The sequence below is a fragment of the Myotis myotis genome, unplaced genomic scaffold (genome assembly GCF_014108235.1).
Source record: "Myotis myotis isolate mMyoMyo1 unplaced genomic scaffold, mMyoMyo1.p scaffold_m19_p_10, whole genome shotgun sequence".
NCBI classification, from domain to species: domain Eukaryota; kingdom Metazoa; phylum Chordata; class Mammalia; order Chiroptera; family Vespertilionidae; genus Myotis; species Myotis myotis.
Window position 1 is genome coordinate 67,523,142 of NW_023416314.1, and position 23,459 is coordinate 67,546,600.

Sequence of the window (23,459 nt, forward strand, 5' to 3'; positions counted from 1 at the left end):
AAAGTTTAGTTAAAATTATGGCTATACATATAAAATGCTGTGAATTTTAAAGCCTCATAGAAGACAAGTCCATTTCAAGATTAATTGAAAAAAGGCCTTTGACGTAGATCAAACTAAGGGCCAATGATGTTAGCTCAATTTGTTAATATAAAACAACAAATAGTGAAGGTCGTTTGTTGGGCATGAGAGTATATTTGTGTGTTGTTTAGATGAGGTGCATTTCATTTCTGTGTGTCTCTTAGGAAAGGAAAATCAACTTTTCCTTATCTTGAAAAAAGTGTGGAGAAGTGAAAAAACTGGAAAATTAGAGATTTAACTGCTCTTGAATTCTTTCTTGCTATAAAAACTACCTATCTCTTCCTTTCTTTTGGGTTTTATTGCTTTGGAGATTTTTGTGTGTTTTGTTTTTTTCTTCTTAAAATCAGGTAGAGATCTTTAGGTCTTCAGCTTTTGATGACATGTCATAAATCTGTGTTTGTCATCTAATATAATTTTTCCCTTCTGTTATAGGGAGCAAGAGTGCTGAAGGAGGGCCAGTTTCCCCAAAATTGGTAAGTACTTTTGCCAGGCAGGCAAGGTGTTCCTGATGCTAGTTGGATAATAATTCAACTGTTCAGTGAATTTTTGCAAAAAAGCTCTCTTCCCAGAAATGAGGCTTTGCTGTTTGCACCAAGTGAAAGTGAATTTTTGTCTAATTTCATATAGCCAAATCTCAAATGCGTTTGTGTTTCTAATAATACTGCTAGGCTTGCATGTTCCTGCATTCAATAACCTGTTAAAATGTAAAGGTCCCCTGTGTCAAAAATGTCCTTAATGCAGTGGTTAGAGCTGAAAATTCACAAGTCAGGAAATTCAAAAGTTAAGGTTCCCATTGTGTTTTGTATTACTTAATATGCTGTTAAATTTCCTGGCCTTAGTATATGTGCAAAATGGCCAGGTTAATGTAACTATGGGAACCTTGACTTTGAAATTTGGGACTCTTAAGCATTTATATATAGCTTAAGCTTAATGTTAGATTGGCTTCATGATAGATATTACATTTTTAATGTGTGTTGTTTTGTATAATTCTTAAAGAGGAAAAAAATTAAAAAAAGAAATGTAGCAGTGTGGGGCATATAGGTAAACATTTTTTTCTCTAATAACTACTTTAAAATCTACTTTAACAGCTTATAAATCATCACACTTAATCGTTTCTCTGAATGTCTAATTCAGAATCACAGATTGCTCAGGGCAGTCTAGTGACTAAGGATCAAAAAAATATTAACCTTATTTGGAGAGCATGTATTACGATAAAAAATTACATTCAAACAAGATAGCTGGAATAGGGTAGTCCCCTAATGCAAAGCTATCCTTTTTGATTTTTGTTTTTGTTTTAATTCTCTCTCTCAAATAGTAATTAACTTACTGTGTGGAGTAGATATTTGGTTAAGGCTTCTTTTTGATAATTTAGGGTCCTTGAAGTGTCTTTCTTTCCTTGTAGGGATTGGGCTTTGAACATGAAAGGGAGGCATTTGAACCAGTTAACCTTGCATTTACTCCTTTTTATTTTACTTGCCTTTCTCTCATGGAATCTTTTTAAATAAATAACCAAGACCCCAACGCCCTTTACTCTGAGATGTGATAGAATCATACAGTCTTAGAAAAGGGACCTTAAGAGGTCCTCGTCCAGCCCTTTACCCAATAGGGCAATTTCTTTTCCTATATCCCTAACAGATTGTTATTCGGGTACATATTTAATATTACAGTTACTTAAAAATGTAGCTCATTATTTTCTTTAATGTATTCTGAGGAACTCTAGTTCCACAGAAATGAATAAATATTACTGAGGTTGGGTGGGGGTAGGAAAATGTTCTGTAGTCAAATAATTTAGGAAATGCTGCATTAAAGTTAAACAGGTTTCTTTACTGCAGGACTTCTCAGAACCTTTAATATGCTAATGTGCATTGTGAATCTCCAAGAGGGGGATATGATATGCAGCATTCTTGAATACTTCTAATGACAGGGAGCCCACTACCTCATAAGGTAACCCATTCCTTTTTTGTACAGCTCTAATCCTTAGCTCTTCCTTAAATTGATCTGAAATCTATCACCCATATCTTCCACTTCTATTAAGTACATACTGCTTATGCCAAGACTGCCATATCCTCTGTGTTAACCTTTGTGTAGCAAATATGTATATGATTCTGGCCACACTTGTCTGGACTATTTTTTTTGTCATTAAATAGTATTCTGGTAAATGTGGCAACCAATTCTAAATTTTAGCCTCATTGTCACTATGCTCATACACTGATCTCCAGCCTTCTTCATTTTGAATTTCTGTGAATTTTTAAATTTACATCAACATTCTGATTGGGTATAGTTAGGATGATTTTAGTAAACATGCTTGATTTCTGTAAAGAAAAGTGGGAAATAGAAGAGTGTGTGTGTGTGTGTGCTAGCTAGGCCTGGGCCCAGGAAGCTGAGGTAGAAATGGGATGTTAGAATGAACGCTGGTGGTAAGGAGAGGTGCAGGACACTGCCCCAGACCTGGGAAGGAGGGTGCTGTGGGGATCTGACCTGACTCAAAACACTCACACCCTTGGGTTGTAACAGTATGATCTGTGTCAGTATTACTTTTTTTTTTTTTTTAAATGAAGACCTGGCCTCCTCCTCCCAAAATAACAAATGGGGAAAAATGTATATTTTGTTCCTCAAGCACATTCAGACACTCAGATAATCATAAATCTAGGGGTGTGTGTGTGTGTGTGTGTGTGTGTGTGTGTAGAAATTTAGCTTAATGGTTAGGAAATACCAATCTCACTAGCTGAAGTGATTTTTGTCAGCAGTATAATACCAGGATTTGAATATAGTAAACTTATCAGAAGCCTCTAAAATCAAGATGTCCAGTTCTGTGCAGGAGCATTTTTTTTGTTGCTGACCTGTGGAGTGGTACCAAAGAGCTACCACCATAAAAACAACAATAACAGATATTACATTGGGTTTTTATGTCATTTTTATTGATTCCTGTTAGTAAATGTTAGTTTTCAATAAGTATTACTAAAATAATTTTATTATTTTTAGCATCCATGATAATTTTTAGCGCTTGTATACATGTATATAAGCCAAACCAATGGACATGGACAACAGGGGGATGGGAGCATGAGTTTGTGTGTGTGTGGGGAGGTTGGGGGTTAATGGGGGGGATGAGGACACATTTGTAATACCTTAACTAATAATAAAAAAAAGTTATTGTTTTATCTCCTAACATGTTAGATACATAGTATTTTGCACAAATTAAAACCTGATATTCTAGTAGTAAGCATGTGACAAGTAAGGATACATTGATCTGTCTAGACTTTCTACTTTTTATATTTAAAAAAATTATACCTACTTAAAACACTGTTCTGAGATGATAGATCAAAAGTGGAGTCTTACACCAAGTAATTCTGCAGTATAGAGAACACAGAGCTAACCGTTTCTAGGGAATTCAGTCTGGGGGCACAATGTATTATGGCCTTACTGTTAGTTAAAGAAACTTTGTTGACAAGTGGAGTTTTGATTGATAAAGGGTTTATAAGCAGTTCAGGAACAGAGCAGTGTTTCTTAGCAGTGAATTCAAAGTTACAGCATGACAACTTTATTAGAATCATAATGAAAGACCTGGCAGTCACATATCTCCAAGCAGAACTGTACCCAGAAAAATAGTTGGGAAGCCCTTTTTTGAAAAAAAAATTTTTATTGTTTAAAATATTACATAAGTCTCCTTTTCCCCCCATTGACCTCTCCCCGGCTGCCCCCACTCCCCAGCACATGCCCTCACCCCCCTACCATCTGTGTCTATTGGCTATGCTCATATGCATGGATACAAGTCCTTTGGATGATCTCTTACCCCCTCACCTCCCACCTTCCCTCATAGATTGGACAGTCTATTTGATCCTTCTATGACTCTGGTTCTATTTTTGTTCATCAGTTTATGTTGTTCATTATATTCTACAAATGAGTGAGATCATGTGATATTTATCTTTCTCTGACTGGCTTATTTCGCTTAGCATAATGCTCTCTCCAGTTCCATCCATGTTATTGCAAATGGTAAGAACTCCTTCTTTTTTCTACAGCAGCGTAGTATTCCATTGTGTAGATGTGCCACAGTTTTCTAATCCACTAATCTGCTGATGGGCACTTAGGCTGTTTCCAAATCTTAGCTATGGTAAATTGTGCTGCTATGACCATAGGGGTGCATATATCCTTTCTGATTGGTGTTTCTGTTTTCTTGGGATATATTCCTAGAAGTGGGATTACTGGGTCAAATGGAAGTTTTATTTTTAATTTTTTGAGGAAATGCCATACTGTTTTCCACAGTGGCTGCACTAGTCTGCATTCCCACCAGTAGTGCAAGAGGGTTCCTTTTTCTCCACATCCTCGCCAGCACTTGTTGTTTGTCGATTTGTTGATGTTAGCCAGGAAAGCCCTTTTTTTAGAAAATTTAAAAATAGGAAAGCATACTATCCTCTCAGCAATCTAATGTGTTGAGAAGTTTATAAAAAAGTTATGTGCCTGAATAGAAGCACTAAGTGTGTTAGGAATAGCATAGGACCTTACAGTTTACAAAGGGCTTTTCACATGGTATTTACCTTATTCAAACCTCATACCATTTTTATGAAGTAGGCGGCACTGTTCCCATTTTCCTGACTTATAAGCAAACATACAAACAAATTTTAAAAACCCTGAGGCTGAGAGTGATTACATGGTGAGTAAGTGGAATCAGTTTTTTTGTTTGTTTTTGGGGACAGACAGTGTTCTTTCCAGACATCACAGCTGCCTTTCTCAGTGAGACTTGATTATTGTTTTGAATGGTTGGTGGGTGGAGTTTTTATTTGTCTGTGTTTTTGGTTTTTTATTATTTGAAGGTGAGAGGCTATTAGGTGTCCCAGTGGTTTGATATGTATAGTTTTGAAGATAACAAATGTTGATATTTTGTGCCAGGCAATTGTCCTTTCTGATGGTGGCATTTAGAGCTGTTGGGTGGTGAAAGGCATTGTACTTCAATAAAATGTGTCTATTACTATTTTGTGAAGCTGTTTATTTGTACCTACAACTTATTTGTTATTTAGAACTTATTAGAGTTGGTCAAAGTATGCTAAACCATCTTTTTCAGATTTAGCAAAATCATATCTTCTTTATGATGCTATAAACTGCCCCCAGATGGTCTTCACATGACGGCTGCATGAGTTGTCTAAGCCCCCAAAATATTTTAAAGAAGGATTCAACATGTGCTTGCATTGTTTTTGTAAGCTATAAATATATGTATATAATTTGTTCCTTTAGGCAGAGACCAATCTCTTAAAATTGCTATCCACAACGAGCCCTTTTGAAGAAGGATATCAAATATATCTCCTAATCCCCCATAAATTTTTCTCTATGACAGGTCACTACCTTTTTAACCCTTCTTTTAAATGTTTTATTTTGAAATAAAATGAGTAATTAGCCTTTAGAGTTCTTGACAAATAAAATGTGTGTCTGTGGATCTCTAATAAGTAGACAACAATCTGATGAAGGAAGTAAAAGCTGTCAGCTCCTCAGTAACGTGAGCTGCAGGCTTCTTATCCTGCCAGGCACTCTGACATTTAGAGCCTCCAGGTTTTACTTTTTCGTTTCCTGAACATTTTATTTCCTCAGTATAAAAGTTTCTGATGCTTTATCTAGCATTCTTCAGTTAATTTTTTGTTGTTTAAAAATAAGTGCATATTTTTAAATAGCAAAATATAGAAAATTTTGAAATTTTTATACTCTGAAAATAAGAAAGTAAATAACCCTTAGTACTACCCCCTCCCAGAGATAACCAGTGGCAAATTATGAAAGTGCCACCTGACCCAAACTCTAGAACACTCATGGTATTACTATTTTATAAGTCTTTGTCAGTTTGATAGACAAAACTTATCTTCTTAAGATGTACACTTCAATGACTATTGAAGGTGGGTGTTTTCATGTTTGTTGATTGTTGTTATTTCTTCTTTAGTGAGCTGCTCTTTTAGTTTTTAAAAATTAATTTGTGAGCATTCTACCTGTAAAATATGTTAACTCTTTTTTGTTTATGTTCTAAGTTCTCCATGTTTTTAACTTGCTGTTTGTATGAGTTGAGTTGAGCTATGACATTATATGTTAACTACCAATAAAATAAAATATGGCCTTTCTGTTGTTGAAAATACCCCTTTAACTTCAAGATGATTTTTAATTTGACAAATATTGTGATCATTTTTGGATACATTTTCTGTAAAATTAAAACTAATTTAAGTACTGTTTTCAGGAAGAACTTGAGTATGTAAGTCAAGAATTTTAGTAGAGAGATTATTTTAGTATTTAAAATGGAAATGGCTGTGTAGTTTTAACATGTGAGTTTGTATGTAATGTAAACTTACATAACAAAAACCTTGGTCTAAGTAACTTAATGATTCTTATCTTTGTTTGTTTGTTTGTTTGTTTATTATAGTTCCAAAGATTTTCTAAGATAATAAGTAGCTGAAAAGCCCAGGTTTGTTCTCAAAGTATGTCTTCTTTTCCAAATTATATCCCCTAAACATATCATCTTTATAAAATTTCTGGTTGATAATATTATTGTACAGTAATCCTTTTCTAGCCTCCACAAGAGAGTTTGAAGGAATTTTACACTTTTGAAATTTATTGTTAAGTTAGAGTATTTTTATGCTACAAAGCAATGTATAAGCCCTAGGGGAGAGATTGTCTGTAGTGATGTTTTAAGCCTAGTGAGGTTAAGCAAATATAATAAAAACTAATATTGACAACTATATAGTCTATAGTTAATGATTTTATTATAACTGTCAAATCAGGTTTTAAAGAAGTTTTAAGAAAATGTAGGTTTACAATGGACTTTGTCCATAGATAAATAAATGTAAAAAGTGTAAAGATTATGAATCTCATTGACTTGGTTTAAGGAGTAAAGCTTATTTTAGCCTCCTGATTGTTCCCTTCTCTATTTTTAAGAATGCTGAAAAGTTGCCGTAACTACAAGTTCTATAGGTACAAAGACGAAAAGTTTAAATTTATTCAGACAGAAGCAAACTTTGCTTTGGGAGAGTACCTAAAATCATGTCAAAAGCTACATGCAAGAAAAAAGAAAAAATATTAAAAGAGAAATTAGCCACTGAGTTAACTTAAATTGCAGTTGTGAGGAGCAGAGCAGGATAGGAAGATTCCCATATATACATGACTTTTGACATTTCTCCACGTGCAGTTATGCACATAGCCAAAGAGATGCACTCAGCCTCGAAAAGAAGATAGTGTTCGTTGTAAAGCTGGAAATGTCTGTTCCATTGCTAGACCACCTCATCTGTTGTGCACAATAGATTTATTTTTGATACTGCTTTTATAACTTTGTGGAAAACATAGTTACATTGCCTTGTCTTTGTGTAAAGTATTAATTTGTTGAATGTAAACTTCAGTGAAGTTTTCCCATTTTCAGTTTTTAAAATTTTTTTAAATACAGTACAAGTTCAGCCAAATAAAAGAAGTACTTTGGCCTTCTGTAACCTCTGAGAGATCCTTAACTTTCCAGTTCCCTCTTTGTGATGTTTAAAAATGCGTGACTCTGTTGTTATATGTCTCTTTCTAAAGACAGAACGTGAAGTGAGTCTTGGATGATTGTAGTCTCCCCCTCTAAATTCCCAACTCTTTTAGGGCAGAGGGGGTCTTGTTGAGCTCTGTATCCTCAGAATTTAGTATGTAGTATGGTACTGAGCACGTAGTAGGTTCATAGCTGTTTTCATGACCAGGTTAAACACTGATTTTCTCCTTTCTTACTTCTTTGAAGTGTTCTGTAGTGTAGAGGAATGTTCAAATAATAAAACCCAGCAAGTTTTGTATCAATTCAATACAAAAATACTTGTTTTGAAAAGAATTCTGTTTGGGAAATTTCTTGTCCTGTGCTAGAGAATCAAATATTTTTCAACTATTATAAATGTATTGTATTTAACATGAATATTTCCTTTATACCTAACATAATGATCCAAAACATTGATTGATCTCTGCAGCTGCAGTGAGAAGAGGAGTTTGTTATTTTAAACGGAGGCTAAAGAAACTATAGAATTAGCAGACATAAGAGAAAGTGGAGAAGGTGGAGGATGGAGTTGCAGACTCTACAGGAAGCTCTTAAAGTGGAAATTCAGGTTCACCAGGTATGTTGCATTATTGTTTTCTTCCACATCATGTTATTAAGTAATGGTTAAGATGAGTAAACAGACCCATCTCTGATTTTTAGTACAAATTGTTAATCATCTTTCAGACAGTTATTGCCCAACAGTCATGCCATTTGCTTTTTATCACTACTCAATGAACTCATTGAAAATACTTTTAAGAACTTCAGTGAAATATTCCTGATTTCCTTTATACAGAAATGAACCACAAATATTTTTTTATATACCAAAGGCATTAAAAAAGAATTTTTTTCTGGGGTGATTTTTTTTGTTTTGTTAATCTGAGGGGCTTTGTTCATGTGACTTATGACTTGTATATTTTAAATGAGACATGTTTGACTTGACTACCATGTATATCAAAGTTTTTACTCATTTACTTTTATACCTCTATTCTAGTCATTAGTAAAGAAAATGTGATTACTTTCACAGATGTTTAAATTTCACAATTCTTACATTTTACCTCAGGTACTTAGGCTAAACCATTAAAATATAGAAATTAAAAAATATATCTGATTATATTTATATGACAGTAGTTTTGATAAAATACATTGTATACTAAATATAATTTATATATTAAGTGTATAGAATATTTTATTTAATATAACTAACTAATATAAAAAGCTATCCTTAAATAACTAAATCATTAACATTATTGTATAAACAGAATATCACTGTTTTATATCTTTCTGTATTCTATACATTACCTGAATGTGGTACTATAGGTTAAGACATACACATATGTAATGTTTGGTTAATAAAAAGTGATAAATGATGATGAATTAAATACTTTTGAATGTTTGGAGTTTTGGAATAGGAGAAAGGAAATGTTTTTTAGAGGTGTTTGTTCTTAGGTATGTTTTCCTTTGTTTTATCTGACTAGTCTAATGTAAGGTTAATTTCTGAAATTGTTGGAAGAACACCTTGGGCTTTTGGTAACTACTGAATTTGCAAGTTGCTCAGAACTAATGGAAGAGAATTTATAGGAAAGCTTCAAAAGTATATGTAATCTATACATGTATATATATAGACACAAACACACACATACTTTTTACCTTAAGTCTCTGTGTGTTCTGCTACTTTGGATCTTGTTAAAATAAACCCTTGCTCAGCAGTAGTGTTATAGTTTGCTGTGTACAGGCAGGTTTCTCTGTGTGAAGTGTATTTTGTTTTTTACGGTAACTTTAAGAAATTTAGTGTGTAATAAATAAGTTATCTATTTCAATTTAGTTTATAATAAAATAAGCACATTTTGTTTTATTTGGCTTTGCTTCTGTTACAAATGGAGGAGAATAAAAATTTCTTTACAAAAACAAGCTTGTCTTTTCCTGGACAAAAGTATTTTTTAAAAATATATTGTTTTATTGATTTCAGAGGAAGGGAGAGAGAAAGAAACATTAATGATGAAAGAGAATCATTGATTGACTGTCTCCTGCACCCCCCACACTGGTGATTGAGTCTGCAACCCGGGCATGTGCCCAGACTAGGAATCGAACCCTGACCTCTTGGTTCATAGGTCAATGCTGAACCACTGAACCACGCTGGCCGGGCTGGACAGAACTTTTTTAACATAGAGGTGTACTGATATCCAATTTGGCTGTATGGCAAATGATGACAGTTAAGTTCACAATTTGTTCGAAGCTGACTTCCTCATAGAATAAATTTCTAGAAAACAATAATCAGTCTGAAAGTTGCATGCATCAGAGATAATATAATGAGGTTGTATGTGATTTTTGGAAATATTCCTCCTCTCAAGAAATTTTGAGATGACAAAGTTGATATTCTGCTTTTAGTTCATCCTCACAAGATCTGAACAAATCCCAATAAGATTTTCATGAAAGACTCATGACCTAAATTGAACTAGATTACTAAAAATTAAGTAGAGTTTTAAAATATTATTTTGTTTCATGTTTTAACTCAAGATACCAATTTTATGAAAATAATTATGAAAAAAATTAATGCTTAATTTTGTTTTAAAATTTAATTTACATTTTAAAATTACATTTGTTGACTCAAAAGGGATATAAAATTCTTCAGAAAGTTATCCCAAACACTATCTTAATATTCACATTTACTATCTATGTTATATATTTATTTTTTAGCATAAAGTTAATAGCATTTATATTCATCCTTTAGTATACATTTTGTTTTTGTAATAATAAACATTTATTGATAGTATTTTAACATATGCACTCTATAAGATATTTTTATTCCAGTTACATTTAGAATACTTTTCTCTTTTTTTTTAACTTTTCTCTTTAAAAAAAAAATTAAGTTTTATAAATAAATCTAAGTGATATGCCTTGTTTGTAAATTGGATGTTGTTGTTCTGATGAGATATGTGGTAACCTGCATGATCACCGATCATGACAAGTTCAGGGAAGCCAAGAATGACACCAAAGTAGGCACTGGCTCTTAAGCTGGGGCATATTTCACCCCTTGGTGCATTTCTAGTTATGGGATGAAGTTAGAGCTGAGACTGAGCTTACTGGATAGGAAGTATGTTATGAAACTACCTGGTATTGTGTCACAGAAATACATTTTTGTTTTTTATGGGTAGGGAGACAGTTTAAAAGTAGCAATGTGCGCATGTTTGATGTTGGATAAATGTTTAAATAATAATGGCTTGTGATGGGCATCTCATCCTTTTTTGAGAAATTGCCTTTTTGATGATTCTTATGCAGAATTGATAAAAGCCATATTTAAACTTTCAGAATATTTACTCTACATGGAACAGAAGAGTATAAAGCAGAAGTTAGCAATATTTTCTGTAAAGGGCCAGATAGTAAATGAACATATTTTATACTTTGTAAGTCACTTATGGTTTCTGTCACAACTACTCTGCTCTGCTGCTGTACAGACAAAGCAGCCATAGACAATATATAAATGAATGGGTATGGCTGTGTCCCATGTAAAACTTTATTTACAAAAGCAGGTGGATGGCCAGATTTGCCTGTGGGCTGTAGTTTGCCAGCCCTTGGTATAAAGTATATCCTCATGAAAAATTATATTCTTTTTAAATTTTGTTTTATTGCTTAAAATATTACAAAGAGTAGTACATATGTCTCCTTCCCCCACTTCCCCTTGGCCTTCCCCCGGCCTCCCCTAACCTCCAGTGTCTTGTGTCCATTGGTTATGCTTATATGCATGCATATAAGTCCTTTAGAAAGTAACCTAAGTTTGATAACACAGTGTCAGCTTAAAGTCACTAGGGATTTGGATGGTCTAGTTAAGTTGCCCAGCGTGTTCAGTCCTGCCTCTGATGATGTAAAATGTAGCTTGACTGCTTACAGATAGAAAAGTTATTTCCTCAGAGGTGGAGACTTCGTGTGGTTATCAGTCAGCTTTTAAATTCTAGTGTCGTGGAAGAAAATCCGTTTTAGCTTTAAAAAGGCAATTTTAGTATAGTTGTCAACTCTGTGGTAATCAAATCGAAAGGAAAACCAAATTGAAGAGTGTGGTCAGCCTTTAAGCAGTGTTAGTAAAAATGCATATGTATAAAAGCCTTGCTGTTCAATTTCACTGAGCTCTTGGAATGTGTGTTATTACTATTTTGTTATTAAGACCAGGATACACAAGAGTTACTACTGTCACATGTGAAATAACATGTATAGTAACATACATACCTTGTGTATTTGGAGGTCACATGGTTGGCAACTTCAGCTTTCTAGAATGTAGTTCAGCATGTGAAGTAAGGCTTTTGACCAACTAGAATAAATGTTAGAAGTCATTTACTGAAGATTATACAATAAAAGCTGACAGGTTTTTAAAAATATTTTTAAAATTAATTTCAGAGAGAGAAAAGGACAGGGAGAGAGAGAGAAACATCAATGCTGAGAGAGAATCATTGATTGGCTGCCTCCTGCATGCCCCCTACTGGGGATCGAGCCCACAACCTGGGTATGTGCCCTGACCTGGAATGGAACCATGACCTCCTGGTTCATGGATCAACGCTCAGCCATTGAGTCACATTGACGGGCCCACAAAGCTAACAGTTTTAAATGAAAGAAGGTAGATAAGTATATAATACATATTAGATTTTATTTTATGACTAACAAAATTTAAAAGTGCCTTGTTACCCAAAAGAGGGACAGATTTTTAGTTATATGGATTCACTTGGGGAATAGCTTATTTCCAGATAACTTTTAGGAATCTGCTTTCTGATATACCTTTATCTTTCAGGTTCTACTCTCACTGGTTATGGTTATCTTTGGACAGTGATGCTTTTAGAAGTTGGGTTAGATCAGACAGCATCCAATTTTCTTTGTTTTTCATTTGTTTGGACTTCTGTTTTCCTTAGTAAAGGCCTTTCTCATTCAATATTCTGGTAGTACTTTCTTTCCCAGAGGAACCCAGGTAGGTAGAGTTTTGCATTATTGTTCCTTCACTTCTTTACTCTTAAATACTGAGCCTCATTGCCCCACTGAGTACATCCCATCCCGCCCGCCCCCCGCCCTCCCCCCCCCCCCCCCCCCCCCGGCCTGCATGGAGAAGACAGTGGCAAAGTCAGATCTGACACTGGGCTCCTCTGCACTTTGCTGTATACAGACAGGCCTGTTCTGTATGGGAGCAGCTTCTTTGTAGGCCTTATTTAGGACTCTACCCAATGACAACATTTTAAAGAGATGTTTGGCTTATGGAGCATACAGCTTGTTTAAATTGCCTTTTAAACTCCACTCCCCACCCTCATCCCATTTTCAGATTTGTTAAAAAGCAGGAGCATTTCATTTCGAATACAAAGCGGTAGTTTGATTCTCCCCCCTCCCCCCCATATTAAGAGGAGTGTCTTATTAACCTTTTATATAGATCACAGAAGCTTTTTGTTCTGATTGTGGTATTGCTCATTTTTGTGTGTGTGTGAATCATAAAACTCTAGATTCGGGGGGGCCAAACCTGATTTGCCATAGTGAGTTAATATGGAAGACTGATGGCTCTTTTTCTCTTTATTACCAGAAACTGGTTGCTCAAATGAAACAGGATCCACAGGTAAAATACTATTTTAATTCATTTAATTTTTAAATTAAAATAATGTAAAGCAAAGTGATCATAAAAATACTAAAATATAGACCAGTACATAAGTTTTTAAAAACTATCTTCTCTCACAGCAATTATATTAGCATATTGGTCTTATGTTTTAAGGGTTTACAAAAATCCAGTTATTAGAATATAGCTATCATTTCATCTTTGTTACTATTACTTGCTTTTGTGTTAATTGCTTTGAGTATTTTGGGGGGAAAGTTGAGAGTTTAAGTTTCATTTCTATAAGCCCACTTACTCAAAATCAGTTTGTGAGGCTTTCTATAATCTCACAAGTATGGAGTAAAACCTAGAACCATTCTTATTTTCTCAGAGTTTATAGTAGAGATATAGTACAGAACATTTAAATACTTAATCACACTATATTCAGGGTAAGAATTTTAGAATACGTTTTTAAAAGCATATAATTTTTTTTAATTTTTGAAAGAGCCCTTAATCCAGCAAGTGTTAATTTTTTTTTTTAAATCCTCATAGGAGTTTTAAAAAAATATTTTTTTATTGATTTCAGAGAAGAAGGGAGAAAGAGAAACCTCAATGATGGGAGAGAATCATTGATTGGCTGCCTCCTGCAAACCCCACAATGGGAACTGAGCCCACAACCCAGGCATGTGCCCTGACTGGGAATTGAACCGGTGACCTCCTGGTTCATAGGTTGATGCTCAATCAATGAGCCATGCCAGCTGGGCTCTCATAGGAGTTTTTGATTTAGACATTTTATTCTCTATCCCTGAAGAGAAATCTTCCTAGAATGTTATCTTGTCTTTCATGATTGTATTTATTTTTCAGGCAATGTCTCTTTTGCAGCCTTAGACAACAGGTCATAAGTGTGGAGAGTACAGACTCTCTTAGGATTTCTCCCTTGTATTTGTTGACTCATAACCTGGTCACGAAACAACTAAACCCATTGATGGGTACTCAGATATATGTGTATACATCTTTAGCTTGTTAGCATACCATATATGCCTCATTGTAAATTTAAGTAAAATAAATTCTTGGATTGAGGAATGGTACTGAGGCAGATTGATTTTTGGAAGTAGGAATAATAGTCATTTAAAAAATTTTGTACCCAGTGCTTTAACACAATCCATTGATAGCCCACACTTAATTTCTATTTGACATTTGAACTTTGAGAAGCTTCTCCATGTTTATTTATTTTTAAAAGATATTATTTAAATTAGATTTAGGGAACCAGGATGTAGACCTTAGATTAATAGATTCTTTTATATTTAATATGGTAACCTTTATTATCAGCAACTGAAATATTATTAGAAATCGTTAGCATTTCCCATAGAGCTGGTGGCCAGGTAACAGCAGTCTTAATGCAAAAAAATCCAAGGGAGCAGTAAGTTGTTGAGCAATCTTGTGGGTGATTTCATTATATATCTATAATAATAAAAGCGTAATATGCTAATTAGACCAGACATCCTTCCGGGCAACCTTCCAGATGAAGCCAGGGCTGCAGCTGTGGCTGCGAGAGATCCAGGTAGCTGCACGGCTGCGAGGAAGGGATCCAGGCAGCCACCACAGCTGCGAAGGCCTACTCTTGCACAAATTTTGTGCATCAGGCCTCTAGTGTGTGTGTATCCTATATAATAAAAGGCTAATATGCAAATCGACCGAATCGGGGAACAACTGGTCACTACGATGTGCACTGACCACCAGGGGGCAGATGCTTAATGCAGGAGCTGCCCCCTGGTGGTCAGTGTGCTCCACAGGGGGAGCGCCACTCAGCCAGAAGCCGGGCTCACAGCTGATGAGCACAGCTGCAGTGGCGGGAGCCTCTCCCACCTCCGCGGCAGCGCTAAGGATATCCGAGCGGTCCTAAGCCATTAGTCGGACATCCCCCGAGGGTTCCCGGACTGCGAGAGGGTGCAGGCCAGGCTGAGGGATATACGCCCCCCTCCAGTGCACAAATGTCGTACACTGGTCCTCTAGTATATTTATATATATGTATACACATACGCACACACACACACACACACACACACACACACACACACACATATATTAGAGGCCCGGTGCACAAAAATTTGTGCACTCGGGGGGAGTCCCTCAGCCCAGCCTGCACCCTCTCACCATCTGGGACCCCTTGGGTAGGGTCCCTAGGCCTGGCCTGAGATCAGGGTCTATCGGGGCTTTCCTTCCCTGGCTGCAGGCAGCTGGCCCCACCCCTGCTGCTGCCACTGCTTGCCATCTGTGCAGCGCTGTCTCCCCCTCCCCCTGCCACCAGTGGCCTCCCTCTGCAGGCGACAGGCGTGGGGTGTGATGGCTTGGAATGCCTGGGCCTCCCTCTGCAGGGCAATCGCTGGCCAGCCGCACACCTGCCACAGAGTCGCCGCCGGTGGCCTGGGCCTCACTCTTCCTTTGTTGGGGAATGGGACCAGCCCTGCGAGGGACCATCTGCCTACCTGATCACCCTTAACCACTTGCTGCCTACCTTATCACTCCTAAATGCTTGCTGGGGGGGCGGGGTCAGCCCTGTGAGGGGGCATCTGCCTACCCGATCACTGCTAACCACTGGTCTGCCTACCTGATCGCCCCTAACCACTCTGCCTGCCTGCCTGATCACCCCTAACTGCTTACTGGGGGGTGGGGCCAGCCCAGGGAGGGGCCGTCTGCCTACCTGATCACCTCTAATGGCTGGTCTGCCTACCTGATCACCCCTAACCACTCTACCTGCTTGCTTGATCACCCCTAACCATTTGCTTGGGGGCGGGGCCAGCCCAGCAAGGGGCCATGGTGGTTCTGGTTTCTGGTGGTTCTGTTATTACACTTATGGTGGCTGGCCTTTTATTATATAGGATACACACACACACATACACACACACACTCACACACTCACACATTCTTATTTAAAAAAGACCACATGTCGTAATCCTGAGAGGAAGGATGTGTGCCCCAACCTGATAGAAGACCAGGCAGGGCTAATGGAAAGAATTGCATGTGAGATGATGAAGAAAAAGTGATCTCTCATTGGGGTGGTGTTCAATCTGCTAGTAGGCTACCCAATATTAAGCATTAATCTTGCTTTTTAAATCTTGGATTTTTTTGTCTCACTTGAGTAAAACGCAAGCATATTCAGTGTATCTCATCTAAAATAGTATTCTTTTTTGAATCCTAGAATTTGAAAACTGAGAGAGTGCCCCACTTGAGTAAAACGCAAGCATATTCAGTGTATTTCATCTAAAATAGTATTCTTGCCCTGACCGGTTTGGCTCAGTGGATAGAGTGTCGGCCTGCGAACTCAAGGGTCTCAGGTTCGATTCCGGTCAAGGGCATGTGCCTTGGTTGCAGGCACATCCCCAGTGGGGAGTGTGCAGGAGGCAACTGATCAATGTTTCTCTCTCATCGATGTTTCTCACTCTCTATCCCTCTCCCTTCCTCTCTGTAAGAAATGAATAAAAAATATTTAAAAAATAAAATAAAATAGTATTCTTTTTTGAATCCTAGAATTTGAAAACTGAGAGAATGCCCTGGTAGTCGCTGTGTTCATTTGAATGATACAGTGTCAAGGCATTTGTGGTACTGACAGCTTTTCAAATCTAGGCTAAAATAACAAATGCACTCTACTAAATAAGGAAGAGGCAAGGCAATGATACAACTTCCATTTTCCTGTTTTTGTCTGATTAGTGGAGCTTTGGGTTTTCTGTCAAAGAATAATATTTTTCGTAGAAAGGTGTACTATTTTACATATGCTAAAATATAAAACCTCTTATAATTTAAAGCAATTGCAAAGGAGCTGCCCAGGTTCTAGTGTTAGGAGCCTACATTTAGGATCTATGCATTAGGTAGTGGTAATGTGACTACAATTTAATGCATGATGAATTTGATTGGCTAAAATGCTTAAGTTTGCTTCATCATTTGTAATGCAATATGCATAAAGTCTTCTTGCTACTATTCTGTTAACAAATGAAATATCTTTCTCACAGATATTTTTTCTTTCCAATCAGAATGCTGATTTAAAGAAACAGCTTCATGAACTCCAAGCCAAAATCACAGCTTTGAGTGAGAAACAGGTAGGGGAAAAAGGAGTGTGTGTGGGGTGGGGGTGGGGGGGGAGGCGGGGCGTATTTTTAACATTGTGTTCTAAAGATATGTCTGCTTGAGGCTTCTAGGAGAACTGCTATTTTTCCTCATGTGTGAAAATAAGTGTGGGCAGCCAGACTCAGTTTTAATTTTGTTTGAGATCTGTTTATCTATTTTTATTTTTGGTTGAAATCAGTCTCTAGAGTATCCCATGGGTATATGTTCCTGGTAAATATCTAAAAGCGGTGTGGCAAGCTGCTGTTAACTGTGTTAATTAAACTCTATACTTTACCCATAGAGGAAAAGGGTAAAGAAAGTTCGTGGGAGTCCGTGATCGCTGCTGGATATGCTTGTTACTGTTCTGAAGACTTGAAATAACATTTAACTAACATGGAGATAATGATTGTAAACAGATCACTCTACTAGTAAATACAGGTCTCCCATTCTGATTTTTGTTATACCTTTATGTTAATCTGTATTAGATATTGGCGTGAACAAAACTTTGATTAAACCTATTTTATATAGAGCAAGAGCGGAGCATCGTGCTTTTTCAATCTGGAAAGCATGTTTGGAATTTCTTGTACAATGACCTGCACTTCGCCAATTCAGGCAGCTCCTGCCACCAGGTGGAGTGTGACAGTTGATAGAGCTATAAGTAAATGTCTGTGGTAATCTGACAAATCATTGTTTTCTTGTTCCTCCTCCACCCTTTCTCTGATTACAAGGAGCAGTTTTCTATTTTGGAGGAGGTGAACGTGTGAACCAAAATGATTAGTTGATTTGCAGTCGATAGTTAATGCCAGTGATATCTCATTGAAGATTTTTGACTGAATAGTTCTCAGTAATTGATTTTATGTTGTTTTTTAAACTTTAGTGAAATAAAGGCATTGAGAGTAGTTTATTTCTGGAGATTTTTTTGTAATTGTTTTCTGTTACAGTGTGTGAGGAGAAAAATAAATCTTGAGAACTATATGGAATAGTTATGAGTTGTTGCTGTTTCAGAACAGAATATTTTTCCAGCTGAGTGAACAACTGCTTTTTTCTCCCCCTTCCTGTTTTAAGCCACTATGTTTCCCCATCTTGTCTTCTCCAGAAACTAGAGGTGTTTTGGATTAGGAAATTGCCACACTCAAATTGGGAGACGATGGCATGGTAGAGAACAAGTTTTAAGGAAAAATATAAACAGAGTTTATTAGTATATATTTGACTCTGGTAGTGAGTCAGTTCTCTGAAGTCAAAATGATGTGTGTGAGTGAAAGTGTTCTAGCTTTAGAATTGTGTTAGTGCTGAGCCTCCTATAGTTTCAGCGTTAGTTTGACAGGATGCCAATGAATGAGTCACTTGCTGAAAAAGTCACGTGTTCCAGCTGAGAACTGATTAGTGGAGTAAGGATGAGGTCTGTTGTCATAAAGTTAACCTAAGGCTACATTTGAGGAAAATGGGGCAATTATAAATAAGTACATTTATCTAAAGTTTTTGTTTGTGAGCATTGATACAAAGATTTGCTTTATTTCTGTAACTTTTTATTCTTTAATTTTTTTCTATTAGGAGTCTAGCTTAATAGAAAATTGCAACCATTTATGTTCAGTAAGGTATTTCATCAAGTGGTAAATTCTGTCACTAAGTTTGGATTTTAGAAACTAGAATTTTTAAAAATGGGTTTAGTGTCAGTAAAGAGAACTAGAGTCAGAAACTGAAATGCAATCTTGCAGTTTTATTTGCTTAACTATTTAAACAGCCTTTTTGATAGAACAGGGAACGTATCATTGTTAGGTAGGATAGTACTTGAGGAAACACAGCTGTAAAGTTCAAAAGCTGGTCCTTCCGCAGACTTATTTCCAACATGAAACATTGATATTTAGTTTAAAATAGTATTATTTTAGAACAAACTGTTAATGCTGAATGCCCAGCTTTTTGTGTGTCTTTTTTCCTCACAAGATCCACTTAGCCTCTGGGAAAACTTAATGATTTTCCTTCAACTTTAATAACTAAAATCTGAATTACCTTACTTGCATGACTATTACTTTAATTTAACATTAATTTTTTGGTTGTGAGAAAAAATGTACATACAGAATACTTCAAAGAATGTCATATTCCAGAATTAACACTGATTAACCCTTTGTCATTATTTGTTTCCATTCTTTTTCTATATGCATTTTTCTATAATATTTTCTATATCCACTTGAAAATTCAATTATACAATAGATGCATACATTTTCTTACTTTGCTTTATTAAAAAACAAAATTTGCAGATAGCCATTAATTCTTACAGTAAGCACTTATTTGTTTTTATTTGTTATTGCTCCTGCAATCTTTGATACTTATTCAATTTCTTTCTCAAGACATTATTAAATGGGACCCTTTATTTGGAAAAATATGGTCTTTAGGGAACATCCTTCATGGCTAAAACTCAGTGAATTTTATTGAATTCTTAGTTAGAAAGTTCCAGTGCTTTCCAGCTGGAACTTGAGGTCTCTGGATAGAAATTTTTCATGGCAGATTTTGAAGTCAACTTTTGACCCACGGGGTCAGGTTGACAGTTTTTAACTTAGGAAATCCCTAGATTTGATTGGCTATAGAAAGTCTTTGTTAATATAGTCACTCTTGTGGTTTCAGAAATGTTTTTGTGACATTGGGAAGTGCTCATGGTAAGATAAGTGAAAAGCACATGCAACTTCACATGCGTTAAAGTCCCATTTTTGTGTGTGTTGTAGGTATATATATGTATACAAGTGTAAATGTGTATAAAAACAGTGTCAGTATATGTTGTTGGAAGGTGATGAATTTACAGGTAGTTTATTTTTTCTTTATACTCTTATATACATTTGCTAAATTCTCCACAATATATGTTTCCTTTATAACTAGAAATAGACAAGAAATAATAAAAATAATTAACACTAAACTCTTGTCTGTATCAGGAATAGTTAGCATTTAAAAGTCTAATGACGTTCTCCTCGTGATATATGAACCTCTTTAATCAGAAAATCCAGCTATTTTAAACACTATTAATACTGAAAGCAATTATTAATTTCTTTAACATAGTTTATTTTCATTCTGCATTCCTCCCTCCTCATTTTTGACATGCATATGTGGTCTTTTGCTTGTCAGAGTACAGATGCTGATACTGGGGGCACAGCACTTCGTGGCTTTAGTAGTTTGCTTTCATTTTAGTGCATTGTAGAAGCAATCTTAACATCCCAAAGTATGTTGCTTGACCCTCTGGCGATTCAGGCTTAGCCATAGTAGTTGCATTTTTTATTTTCCCTTCCTTGATCAGTTTGCTCCCCACCCCCACCTTCCTTCTCCTGGTGCTCTCTGGCCAGGCATCAGGTAGCAGCTTAGTTACTTCCTCAGAAGACCTATCTCTGAAACGCCATCCTCATGTTAAAATCAGCTGTTTCTATTATAATCTCTCCTTGAACCTTTCACTTTTCCTTTATAGCTATCCCATTTAGGATTAGGTTCAGCTGTGAATGACTAAAAACTCAAACTGAAAATGGACTAAACAAGGTAGAATTTTATTTCTCTCTCATGTAAAAGTTCTGTAGGTGGACCAAGCTGGTGGTAATGGTGCCACAGTTTCAGGGAACCCGGGCTCCTCCTATTCTGTTGCCCTGCCATTCTCAGTATGAAGCCTCCACATCATAGTCCAAAATAGCTGCTCCATCTGGTAAGAAGGGGGAAAAGCAACAAAGAGCAGCTCCTTTATTTTTAAGGATGTTTACTGGAAGTTGCACGGGCCATTTCCAAATTAGATCCCATTGGTCAGAATTTAGTCAACTAGGAGCAAGGAAAGTCAGAAGTGTAGTCTGTTTGAAGTGGTTACCGCCAAATAAAACTCAGGGACTGTGGTACTGAGTAAGAAGGGGGAACATGCTGGCGATCATTAGTAACTTTGGCCACAATAGCGTATTACAGTTTGGAATTACATGTATGTGATCATTTTTTAAAGTATCTGTCTTCCTCACTAGACTATGATTTCCAGGAAATCAGGGGACATTTTGTCTTACTTTATTTTGAGTATAATATTTAGTATAATATTTAGCATAAGATAATATTTAGCAAAGAAAAGCATTTGTTTCTTAAATGAATTATTTTATCCAACTGATCTTTTTCTCTATTTGTATATGATTTTTTAAAACAGTGCATCTTGTTTTATATGCTTTTTAAATTTAAAGTATGAATGTGTTCTTTAAAAACATGATATTTAGTAGCTTCAAATATTTAATGGTCTGGCTAGATCATAATTTATTTAATTATTCCTTTATTAGTTGATGGTAGGATGTTTCCAGTTTTTCACTAATATAAATATTGCTGTGATAAACACCTTTGTATTGTGAACCTGTTTCTTTGTGATTGCCTTGGGATAGATTCTTAGGTATGAGTTTACTGGGTGTAGTGGTCAGCTACTGCCATGACAGTTCTGTATAACAAACCAGTGTTTTATTGAGGAGCTTATAACACTAAGTGTATTTTCACATTGGGTCTGTAGATCACCTGGACTTCTCCTGATCGAGGCTGGACTTAGCCAGCCACATCTATTTTAGTTTGTGGGTGGGTTGGTTGCTCCTGCCTCCAGACTGCAGTTTGGGTTAGGTCCACTCCAAAGTGTTCATTCTGAAACCTAGCATGAAGGGGCAGCAGCTCCCTGGGCCATCCTCATTTCATGGCCAAACTACTGAAACATGTTTTAAGCCTCTGCTGGCATCAATTCTTTGAACATTTCATTAGGCCAAGACGAAGGGTGTGGATTATAATTTTATAACAGAGTGATTATGAAGAATTGAGAGTAATAATCCATTGACCATCCTTGGTCAACGGGCATAACAAAAAACTTTTACTGTATTGGAAAAAAAAACTTTTACTAATTATTTCCAGAAAATGCTGTTTTAGATTAACAGCATATATGAGAATACCTAGTTTTTCCCAGGAGATAGCCTGGGGGGTGGGGCACTTTGCTTATTGGAAGATGGATTAATATGTATCTGATGCTTTCTGCGGGTATATTTTTCATGCCATTTGACCTTGCTACAAATATTCCATAATATTCCACAGAGTTACCTTTTGGTTTTGGGTTTTGTTTTTCTTTCACTTTCTCCTGTTTTTCTTAATCCTTTTTGGGAGGTAGATCTCTTCATAGTCTTTGGTCTTTGCTATTGGTTTACTTTTCTGACTCTATGTTAAAAAATTACAGTCTCTATTTTTTTGCCTAATGTGTAACCTAATAAAAGATGAAATATTTTCTTGGTTTTAATAAATAGTTGCCATTTAGGGAACCATTCTCATTTTAAATATGAATATATTTTAGTAAAATGAATCGTGAAGCCTTTGGGAGAGAAGTTTCTGTTCCTGTCATAGCTAATTATGTTTCTGATGCATAGAACAACATAATATAAGCTAAGTAGGTGACTTGAACAATGGATTTCGTATGAGGGGACACTGGGAGTTTGATTCTCTTCCTGACCCTGTAACAGACTTGATAGATTTTTTGAGTTATTAAATAATTTATATGTCTATTTCCTTATTTATGTAATGTTTGGGTAATGCCTTTTAGGAGTTAATGGACATGTATCTATTGAGTCCACTAAATATTTTTGGAGGTAACTTCTATTTGAATGGAAATTGTTGGTTTTAGTTATGGTAACTAACTTCATCTCATATGTAACACCTTCATCTTACATGTAAAGTACTACTCTTTTAAGAAGCTTAGCTCTGGCCGGTGTGGCTAAGTTGGTCAAGTGCTGTTCTATGCACCGAAAGGTCTCACTGGTTCGATTCCCGGGCAGAGCACAAACCCAGGTTGTGTGTATGGAAGACAACCAATCGATGTTTCTCCCTCACATTGATGTTTCTCTCTCTTTGTCTCTCAAATCAATAAAAACATTTTTTTGGGAAAAAGAGAAGCTTAGAACATTTCACATTTAATTGAGTCATGAGGATATCATTGTAATACATAAACTAGGACATAGACTGTTTGTGACTTAGCTATGATTATATAATTAATCAGTGTCCTATTCAGGACTAGAATCCAGATCACTGTACTGTTCATTCATTTTTATTTAGTAAATTCTTAAATTACTCTGTGGACCTTTATCTATCAAATATTTTTGAAATAGGACATTAGGCACAATAATTACATTGCCTTTAGGCTTCATTGCTTTGGAATCAAGTAAGTAAATTAGTTTTTGTAATCCAATAATGGTGATCTGATAC

General features: G+C 36.0%; 1 protein-coding gene across 10 annotated transcripts in view; it reads left to right on the forward strand.

Moving 5' to 3' along the window:
• PHF21A (PHD finger protein 21A) overlaps window positions 1-23,459 on the forward strand; it is a 154,016-nt gene that overhangs the window by 18,953 nt on the left and 111,604 nt on the right. For 6 of the 10 annotated variants that reach the window (XM_036326085.1, XM_036326082.1, XM_036326087.1 and 3 more), the window contains exons 2-5: window positions 511-551; window positions 8,025-8,168; window positions 13,137-13,169; window positions 17,171-17,236. In XM_036326085.1, coding sequence (XP_036181978.1) covers window positions 8,115-8,168; window positions 13,137-13,169; window positions 17,171-17,236 — 153 coding nt within the window. In that variant the 5' untranslated portion in view covers window positions 511-551; window positions 8,025-8,114. Of the gene's footprint in view, window positions 1-510; window positions 552-8,024; window positions 8,169-13,136; window positions 13,170-17,149; window positions 17,237-23,459 lie in introns of all 10 variants that reach the window. The other 4 variants (XM_036326079.1, XM_036326081.1, XM_036326080.1 and 1 more) reach the window with 1 other exon arrangement.